At 40.0% G+C, this 10,968-nt stretch overlaps 1 protein-coding gene across 1 annotated transcript; it reads left to right on the plus strand.

Annotated features, from left to right (window-relative positions):
- Window positions 1-3,239: 3,239 nt before the first annotated feature.
- On the plus strand, window positions 3,240-10,667 carry LOC109198090 (mitochondrial ubiquitin ligase activator of nfkb 1-A-like; the record flags this gene model as incomplete). Its single annotated transcript, XM_019353737.2, has 2 exons — window positions 3,240-3,449; window positions 9,310-10,667. Coding segments are annotated over 2 exons (438 nt in total), but the record flags the coding sequence as incomplete, so codon positions are not given.
- Window positions 10,668-10,968: the final 301 nt, after the last annotated feature.

Genomic DNA, 10,968 nt, shown 5'->3' on the forward strand with positions numbered 1-10,968 from the left:
ATCACATGGCTGGGAATCTGTCAGGGCCACAATGATACGGCAAATCCAGATGGACAGCTCAGCAGAGGAGAAAGGCTGAGAGAGTCTGGATTGCCAAATTAGACACAGTACACCCCAAAGGGTTAAATGAAAAGGGACTAAGTCCCTAATGTATATAATAGTCTCTTATTACTGTTTCTATTGTTGCTGTTGTTATCATCAATATCACTGTCACTGATTGTGCATTTACTGATGTAGCATCCTGACCTGAGGTTGATCCTAACCTTAACCAGTTTTAGCCCTATGCTGGACTTAACCTAATCCCTGAAGCCCAAAGCTGAGGTTAATCCTAAACCTAACCACTTTAACCCTATGCTGGGAGGACCCTAGACTCCAAACTCAAACTCAAACTCTCTCTCTCCTCCTGCTAAAAAACAACTTATTATTAGTTCTAATTCGTGTTGAAATATCTGTGTTTTATAAACTAATAAGTGTTGCTTATATGACTGTTCAAGGATAATAAAAAAAAAATCTTTAGAGGTCACTGGAACCATGGCAACGTTAGCTGGCTAGCAGCTAACCTTGTTGTTAGCTGCTAGCGATCTGGAGAATAACAGCATGTAAACACACCGTATTTTAAAAGGCACAACACAGAAATGAACCTTCATAAGATGCAAATACATTTTATTTACGCTTTCCAACAAATAATGCCTGACTGTAGCTTGTTGAGGTTTTGACTTTAATGCCAGAATGATCAAGAGCAGCTAGTGTCCAAAATCATTTTCTTTCATACTTTGGAGTCACATTTGTTTGTTTGCTTTTTCTATTTCTTATTGGTGCTCCAACTTCTCTAACTCTTACCATAGTAAGCTGGATTGGTCTTTTTTTGTCATACTGTATTATATTATTGAGCTCCTGAGTCACTTTACTGTGTTTTGATGTTTTTGCTGCTGGACCCCAGAAATACATTTCACAGAGAATTGTTGGAATAAAGATGTCCTGTGTCTCTGATCAGACCTGAAGAGATTTAGCAGTTTGAACTACCAAATTCACACCTTCATTACCAAAGCTGACATGTATTTATTATTTATTGGAGCTGCCAAGCAGGAGGAAAGGTGTTGGAGTCTAATTGGCATCGTTTAAATTCAACCGAAGGAGTGATGCAGCTGTTAATATTTGCTGTTTTGTTATGGTATTTTAATGTACTCTAGTCTGTGCCTGGTTGCATTTTGTTGTGTTTGATTTTTGTATTATAATGTGTGTACATATATGTAGATTGTGTGTGTCATTGTTGTTAATTTTGTGTAATTAGCTTTATTGGAAGACTAAACCTCTAAGGATCTTCTACTTTAAACCCCTGATTAGAGATTAGAGCTCATGTGTTTTTGATGGAAGAGTTAAGGTCCCTCTCAGATATAGATATAGAGATTTGAAGAAATAACCTGGGTAGAGAAATAACACAAAAGGATGGAGAGTAGTTTAAATTTACAAGGTGAGCTTTATATCAATATTATAACATTTAGTTTTTCTTCACTATATTGCATTACACATTGTAAATATAAACTTGCAAATGCTGTTATAAAGCTGTAGGTGATGGAAGCCTGTGGCTTTTTTGCACAAGAAAGTTAAGATGGAGAATTAGGACCAAATGCAAAAATTGGCATTTTAAGAATAGAAACAAAATTTCAAGAGTAAAACTGGAATAGTATTTTGAAGGAAAAAATCAAACTTGGAAGTGGCTGCATTTGTGCAAGAAGAAATAGTGGCAATGGACAGATGCAAGGCTATTGATGGGGAGTTGTATGAGATCAGGCTGCAATTGACATTTCACAGAAGAGGGCGTGAGAATTTAAACAATGACCATTTTATGTAAAGGTTTATTCTGTCCTTCTGAAACCCGTCGTCCTTTCTATTCAGTTTTTAGCTGTTTATGTTGTGCACTTTTAGTCTTTTGAGTTTCTTGATTACTTCCTGATGTGTTCTTTTAGCTCATGCCATCGGCATCTGTCTTGATGTAAATCCACAAGGATCTGTTAGGGACATATCTTTTCTTTTCTCAAGCTAAACTGGTTCTTTTGAAAGATTTAGTATTTCAACCAGTCATTTATACAATTAATAGCAACTTGGTGATCGCTAGCACTGCACCGAAAAGTATCCATTTACAGTGAGCTGATTAACACGCAACAAAGACATAACTACTGGACAAGCAAATGCACGAGTTATTAATTAGTCAGTCTTATTTACAGTGTGTGCTCCATGTTTCCAGAATTCTCCATGGTTAACATTTTGAAGGTTACTCCAGGAGCATGTCTACAGCATGTCATCATTGAAGGTAATCAGTCTTTTTTTGTTTTGATGAGGACTAGAAAATTTATTTATTTAATCTGAAAACTTGTATACCAGCCTGCCTCTCGTTCCCTGTTACTGTATGTGTGCTCATATACATTTAGGTGCCGTAAAACCAGCTAGAAGGCCTCTCATTAGTTGGTACAACAAAGACAATGTTGGCATGCTGCACAAATTCATGGTGAAAGAACCCAGGCTGTTGTGGAACGACTTTTACGTACATGGTGAGAACATCATTAGAGCAAGCTGAAATTCCAGTACATCTAACATTTCTCCTTGTTATCACATGTGCAAACTGTTCCTCACGTTACCTTTGCAGGACAGTAGTGATGCGTCGCGAACGAAACAGCTCTTAGAGCCGGCTCTTTGAAGTTACACGGTAGTTACAGTCGCAGTAGCACAGGAACAGAGCAGGAGGGAGAGAGAGAGAAAGAGAGCCAGGGCAAGAACAAGAGACAACCTCATCACATCAGAAAGGTATAGTAATCATCCACGACTATTTTCATTTACGGATGATAAAGGATTCAGAAAGTTTATTCATGCAGTGAATCCTATATATGCAATTCCAAGCAGGAAAACACTCTCCACAAAAATCCCAGGCCTATATGACAGAGAATGTGCATCTTCTTTTGTTTGCATATTTTAATTTATATTTTATTGTGTTGTGGTTTGCAGTGTTTTGTGTTGTTTCACTTTAACTTGTTTAAAAGGAAAAGCTGAAAATTTAAATAGTTAAAAGTTGAAGTGTAAATAGTTGTTTTTGTACTTTATAATTTATTTATTACATTTTATGTAGCGTGAATAAATAAAGTATATTTATGGTGACCCTTAGAGACAAACACAGCCGAAAGAGCCGGTTCTCTATAAAGAGCCGGAATTCCCATCACTACAGGACAGATAATAAATGACTCTTGCATGAGAAACTAGAGGCGGTGCCCTTTTTATTAGAGGGACTGGATAATACCGAAATCAGAGTCCTGTCGCCTTTACCGGCCGCTGGTCTGGACAAGGAGGTCACATATGAGAAGTTTCACCAGGTCAGTCACAGTTTGGGTGACCTCGTTGGACAGTACTTTACTGGGGAGAAGCCAAAAGGTCAACTGGAGATCGAGGGAATTCTCAAAGTAAGTCATTATATTCAAACTTGAATGAATTAGTGTTCACTTCATAAAGCCTAATTTACTGCCAATATTAATGTCAAGAGATTTATTCTAAAGACACTTCTTCAGCTAAGTCTAAGGGTAGAAACACACACAGACGCTGTGTTTTTCACTTGTATACAAGGGCGGTCACAGAACGCTCACAACAGAGTGGGGGCCCTGTGATCAGCGCTCTGTTCTTGCACTTGTCTTTATTTATATGCAAAATAATACAACAGTGAATACGTCTATTCATAGGCAGAGGAAAGTTAGTGCGTAGGGAGTGAAGATAAGAGCGGTTTAGGTGTATGCATGTGTGTTGTGGGATACAGAAGGACACGGCCTCTCTTCTTGTTAGGGAGCGTCAGATAAGAGTGTCCAGCTCTCCTCTTCCTGGCAGGAGTGAAATAATAACAGCTTGTTCAGCTGTGAGAAAGAATTTATAAAACAGTCCTGTAGTGGACAACAGTCTAAGTCATCAAAAGGTCAACATACAGTATTCTATCATATGCAAACTTATATCATTAAAAGCTTATACTGACTACTAAGTACAACTCTCCGTTGACATTCCCTCCTGTTGTCAGTATAACTTTGAAGTGAGATATCAGTATGTAACATCTTGTTGTACATTTTCTGTCACATCATCATTAATCACACAAAGTCTTCATGCTCCAACAGGTCGGGGTCATCATCATCATTTGTCACGGCTATGTATGCAGCAACAGTGGAAACAATTATACGGTTAATCATGAGTTTCAGACATGGCAGTATACATGTTATAAAAACACAAAATAAAAGTAAAAATACAAAAGGGATAAATAGAATAAATAAGAATAAGAATACAAAGGAATTGCAAGTATTTCAAGTATTTCAAGTATTGAAGTCTATTGCACCGTTGGTTTTTAACAAAAAGTATTGCACAGTGAAAAGGCAGTAGTAGTCTTTTTAGCAGTCACTTGTATTATTTACATAGTCCTGAGTTTGAGCCTGCTGGATCTGTCTCAAGGCGTTCAGGGCGTCAGTCATGTTTGATGAGTGTACATTGTCTGATGTGTGTGTGTGTCATTTCTCACTCAATCAACAAGTGCACGTCTGTGCAGGTGTGTGTTTCTCTTCATTCTGAGTCAGTGTGTGTAGATGTGTATGTTTGTGTATGTTGGCGTGTTTATCACTTTCCTGTTCTGGTGTTTTGGGTAAACCACGGCCTGAAGCGTGCCCTGGGGTCCTGCCCTCCTCCTTTTCAGTCCGGTTGCGACCATTGCTGCTGCTGCTGCTGCTGCTCAAAGTTCAGTCTGTCCTGGTTTTGGCCCCAATTGGGGCAGTCCTTTCTTCTTCTGTGTTTGTCCATTCTGAGGTGCCTTTTGACCTCAGTTGCTCCTCCTGTCTCTGGAACGCCCTTTCTTCTGCTGCCCGATCATCCGTGTTGGTCCATCACTGTCCTGCACAGTGTTAAATGCAAAGTTATCAAGGTCAGCATTCTTTTGCTCGGCCTTACTTTTCATTCGGGCTTAATGGGCGTCTCGTCACAGCTCTGTCAGCTGAAGCTGTCTGGAAATCTCCCCCGTGTAGTGAAACGGGCCTTGAATTTAACGTTCTCCGTCTCTGCTGCATGAGATCGCTTTCCTGTAGCACTGTTGACATTTTAGATTGTTGTTATGGGTCCAGCTGCTGCAGTATTTGGTCAGGGTCAGGGTCAGAGATGGTAGAGGGGAGAGCAGGAGTCCAGGTCAGCCTCGGCTTTCCGGGCTGGCAAAGCAGCCTGTAATCAAACATAAAGAGAAAAACAAAAACAAAACAAAAACAGACGAACAGGAAATGATGTTGTATTGGCTGTGTTATTCAGAGAGGGGAGAAACACCGGGCCAGGCCCTGTGTCAGCCTTCTCTCCCCCCTTTTTTTGTGTTTTTCTCACCATATAATCAACTCATAACCCACCAAGTTGACAGGACAACACAGGTACATGGTAAAATTCGTAAGATCATGTTTAAAAGCACAAAAAGAGAATTTCCCTTCCTTCAGTAATCACTTGTATGATTCAATCAGCAGAAAACATCTCACAATTTGACTCTTAACCACTAATTTTGTTGTTTCATCACTGGTTGGTCATACCAGTGTCGTTCTTTTTGAAGTTGTTGTCCTGCAACCCAGAGAGTTTATTTGTTAGTAGTGGATAAACTTCAGCATTTGATAACAAAACTATTAAGTTTTCCCTGTTTTAACACTAATGAGAGATATAGGCGCATGCATAGTGTGTGCTGTAGTGTAAGCTGTTCTTCATTGCATGTATGTGTATTAGTAGCTTGCATGCAAGGCCTCTGGGACTGTTTCACCCAAAAGAGCATTTTCTCAACAGTTGCCTTTCACTCGCGTGTGTTAAGAAAGGCAAATGTGCTTGAAGCAGTTGTGAGATTATTATGCTGTTATATATTACATTATACCTATAATCAAAATGAGTGAATCATGATACTGCTGTAGGCCACATCATACTTCTGAGTTAAAAGAATGTGAAAATCATTAGATTTATTAGATAGGTTTGTATTATCCTATGCTGCTGATTTATTGTGAGTGAGTTACACTGTTTCATGACATTTCATACTGCCGAGTTATGAAAAGAATATTGTATTCAGAGAGTAGGGGCCTCTCTCTCTCTTTTTTTCTTTGTGATAGTAAAGAGAACAGAGCACATGCCACGGGAGCGTCACCCCACCCTTGGTGGAAGCAGAAAAACAGGGAGCCAAGGTCATAACTCAGGCTCACTAAGAGTTAGAAAGAATATGAATGCTTAGTTTGTGGCTGTGGCGCATTTTATATAGCTTCTTTTCTTTGTTTAGTAGCTTTCTGCCTTCACCTGAGGGTGTGCCCTAAGCATGTGACTTCAAGTCTCCATAATTGGAGTTTATTTATATGTTGCAGTATTAGCCTGCTTCAACACTTAAGCAAAACATCACTCTTTGTTTTATTATTATTATTATTGTTGTTATAAATTCTCCTTTCTCAAAAACTGAAAATGAAATTGTAGTTGTTCTTTGCTGAGAAACACAACCCCCCCCCCCTTTTTTTTTCAAAACAAAAATTACATTTCAAAACAAAAAACAGACAACCCAGCTCTCAGCTGGCTCTGGACTTATCATCATCAAGGACACATGGTGAGAGCTACTTCAGAAGTTACAGTACTCATCACTCAAGCAACATTTCAAAAAAGAAAAGAAACAAAAACAAAACTCAGCACACTGCACAGAGAACAACAACAAGACACAACTGAAGATGTTGTTCTTGTTTGTTCTCCCTGAATTTTAGAATAAAGTTATTACATCTGCATTAGTAAATCATATGCCTAATCATTATGTGCCACTGTGATCCACAAGTATGATCACAGATTTATTCATTTTTCAACCCCACAAAACAAAAAACAAAACAAAACAAAAACAAGTTACCAATGGCTTGAACGCTTTACACACGAGTCAGGATGCAAAAAGGCTGCTGCCAAAAACAAATCAGAAGCGTGAGGGAAAAAAACTGAGCCCACAGACAGCTTCATGTTTGAGCTTTAATAGCTGTTTCCCTCCCCTGATGTGTTCCTATGCAGCTCCTGCTCTAAAAATGTGTAACCTGCTCATCAGCTTAGCAGTGACCATATATTTAATTCAGCTTCTCAATTGTGTAGCTTTAGCTGTTGTATACAGGGTTTTTAGTTGTTAGTATAGGTGTGCTCTATATTTCAGCAATGTCTCATCTAGGATGACAGGTTTTCGAGCAGGTCAAGTGCCTCTATGCACTTAAGTAGTTTACATATTTTCTTTATTTTCTTCATTTCATATGTCATTATACTGAATTTGAGCAACCTTAAGCTTGATGCAGACTACTTTTAACAATTATCCACCTCACATCATAGCTGACTGAGGTGCCTCTTCATATTAATATTATGTTATTATTAATGTTATTATCTTTTTATATAACAGCAATAGTATATTACAATATTTTATTTATATTTTATTTGTGTCCACCAAGGGCTGAGGGTGAGCTGCAGTCTCACCCCTTCCCAAGCTGGAGACATTTTCCTTTTCACACACTTTCCTTGGCTGAACAATGACACAACCTTAATATACCTCATGCATCTCTCTATTTCATTTAATATGTGTTTGTGTGAGTTATGTATTTTCTTTCATTCTATTCAGTCTGGGCACAGTCTTCATCCTAACTATGTTTCATTGTTAATACCAGTTTACAGGTTGTTATCCTTGCTTTTATTAGTTTGAATACAGTAGAGATAAGCTCTAATTCAATTTAACCTTTTGCTTATTCCACTTTATTCCTCTTGTATTTATATGTATTCAGTTGGGTCTGTATCCAGCCCTTTTTAAACTTTGATCTCTAATCTTTTACTTGACGAGGGATTATTATATTCTTCCTAGTCTGAACTGCTTCTTTGTTTCTTACAGTCACGTACAAAATGTCCCTCTTTTCCACACCTCCAGCATGTAGTACTAAAACCACTGCTTGGTGTGTGTCTAGGCCTGCCTCTACCCCCTACTCCTGCCCTGTGCATTCCTCTCCCTTTCTTTTGGATTATTGTTTGGTTTGTTGTTTTTCTAAACATTCCTCATCAGGTGTTAATTTTGCTTGTTTATTCCCCATTGTCAAAGATTTTGCTGGGCTGTCACTGGCACGCTTGACTTCAGAGTGGTTGCTGATACGCCCTTCTACTTCACTTCTAAAAAATGAAGCGGTATCAGTTTTACGAGATAAAACTCAACCGTTCTCATTTGTCACCAGTACGTGAGCCTCAGCAAAGAAAACAAATAAAATAGAAGTAGTTCAGCAGCGTATTGTGCTGTAAAATCAACTTACTTCTAGACACATACACACATACACACAGATAGACATTTGCGCGCTAATTTGTCACGAAGTATTTAACAGCTACCTCTGAAACTGGTCTAAACTTAGTTCCTTTGGCCTGTTGGCAAACTTAACCTATTTTATCATTTTATTTTACGCGTTTCTTAAAACCTTCGCAGCCGTTTTATATATCAAAAATAGTGTTTCTCACCCTCAGACGTCTCACTGGTGGTTCGGATCGTCAGACTGAATCCCACCGCCGTGGACCAGACTAAAAACACCGGCCTGGACCCGAATTTAAACGTTCCAGGGCTTTCGGCCTCGTCTAAGAGGGCTGTGCACAGACTTCGGTGCTGGCTCCCACGGCGTCAGGAATCAGTGCTGGATCCTGGAACAGAGTCACAGATAACAGTTCTGATGTTTCTGCCCCGGCTACGAAGGACCAAAATAAATGTCAAGAGATTTATTCTAAAGACACTTCTTCAGCTAAGTCTAAGGGTAGAAACACACACAGACGCTGTGTTTTTCACTTGTATACAAGGGCGGTCACAGAACGCTCACAACAGAGTGGGGGCCCTGTGATCAGCGCTCTGTTCTTGCACTTGTCTTTATTTATATGCAAAAATAATACAACAGTGAATACGTCTATTCATAGGCAGAGGAAAGTTAGTGCGTAGGGAGTGAAGATAAGAGCGGTTTAGGTGTATGCATGTGTGTTGTGGGATACAGAAGGACACGGCCTCTCTTCTTGTTAGGGAGCGTCAGATAAGAGTGTCCAGCTCTCCTCTTCCTGGCAGGAGTGAAATAATAACAGCTTGTTCAGCTGTGAGAAAGAATTTATAAAACAGTCCTGTAGTGGACAACAGTCTAAGTCATCAAAAGGTCAACATACAGTATTCTATCATATGCAAACTTATATCATTAAAAGCTTATACTGACTACTAAGTACAACTCTCCGTTGACAATTAATAATTTATTCTTTTTGATAAGTGACACACCTTTGTTCCAGGTGGGGACAAATATTACGGGTGTAGGCGAGTTGAAGCTGGACACAGATGGCACTCTGAGTCTTCGACCCCCTTCTAACGGTTCACAGTACTTCCTGACCCCAGTGGACTTCGACGCCACACAAGGAGAGAATGAGAACTTTTTGGTGGAAAGTGTAGGTCATTATTTCTGCTTTGGCAGGGGCAGCAATCAATTTCTGGGCCAGGTTACGCTACTACCGCCACCTTGAGGCTCACAGGGAGCAGGAAAGAAAGGAATTTAACAGACTGCTGGCTGAAGCCGCAAGACAGCAAAATAATGTACCAGGACAGGACAACCTTCAAGGCGTGGCCATGTGTGTTATTTGCCTCAATCAGCCCTGTATCTGTGTCTTGTTGGACTGTGGACACGTGTGCTGCTGCCACACCTGCTACCAGGCTCTGCCACAGCAATATTGCCCTATTTGTAGACAGAGGATTGTAAGAGTGCTACCTCTGTATCAAGTCTGACGTAGCTGTGGAAGCAGGTCACCTCAGTAGAAGCTTCGAGTCTAAACTGCTACACTTATTAAATCAAAAATTAAATGTGAGTCATGTTGTGAAAACATTTTGTCCATAACGGAGATTTGTTGTGGGAAATATGGGAATATAAAACAAGTGGAAAAATGTGTAAACTTGTGCAATACAGATGTTTGTTTTGCTGAGTGCTCATGTGCCTTGTTTTAGCATTTTCTACTGAGTGATGGTACTTTAAAGTAAATGGACTGATTCTTTTATAGTGCTTTCCTGCCCTGCCTGAGCACTCAAAGCACTTTACACAACTTCCCTCATTCACCGGTTCAAGGAAGCATTTTTTTGCTGGGATTTTAACTGGGACAGCAGCCTTAATCCCTCTGAAGACTGATGACCCAAGCTTTGAAGAAACAGTTGGTGCTACCAGCCAGCTTACACAGACAAATGCACATCTGACTACAGCTCCTGGAATTGATTGCCTGTACAAATATATCAATACAGTGGTCGGAAAGATAGAAAATACTTCAACAAGTGCTGGGAGCATAGAAAACTGTTCTAGCTGTTCAAAAAACAAGGATACGTGGATGCTCAAATCTTCACAATGTACAAACAAAAAAGACTGTGCACTGTGCAGACTGTGGAAACCATTGTGAAATTTACCTTCTTGCTGTTGCTGCTAAATTGCTACTGTAGCCAAAATCCTCTGTCACCTTCAGAAATATCTATTAGAAGAGATTTTTCCTGAAAGCCAGTGTGGCTTCCAGTCTTTCACCCACTGTGGACATGGTCAAAGGAGTTCACCTCTCATCCGAGAAGCTTCTTCAGTTCTAAGGTCAAATGGCCGAGGTCCATCTGACCTCAGGAATTCACATGACAAGGTGGGGCCAGGTTTCACAATGGGCTCACCTGAAACCCTGGCTGATTAGGTCCCACACCCGCTCTCACACCTTGGCGCATGTGATTAGAGGATCACCAGGGGGTCCTTTGTCCCTCATTGGGGGGATACTCCCACTGGGTTTAAATCTGGGACTCTCGGCCATTTGACCTTAGAACTGAAGAAGCTTCTCGGATGAGAGGTGAAACGTCTTCAAGCAACTTAAAGAAGTCCAGACGCTTTTCTTTGCAAACTCCTTTAACTACGATGACCTGGATGACTGAGAACCTTCACA

Source organism: Oreochromis niloticus, unplaced genomic scaffold (genome assembly GCF_001858045.2).
Source record: "Oreochromis niloticus isolate F11D_XX unplaced genomic scaffold, O_niloticus_UMD_NMBU tig00008704_pilon, whole genome shotgun sequence".
Classification (NCBI taxonomy): Eukaryota; Metazoa; Chordata; class Actinopteri; order Cichliformes; family Cichlidae; genus Oreochromis; species Oreochromis niloticus.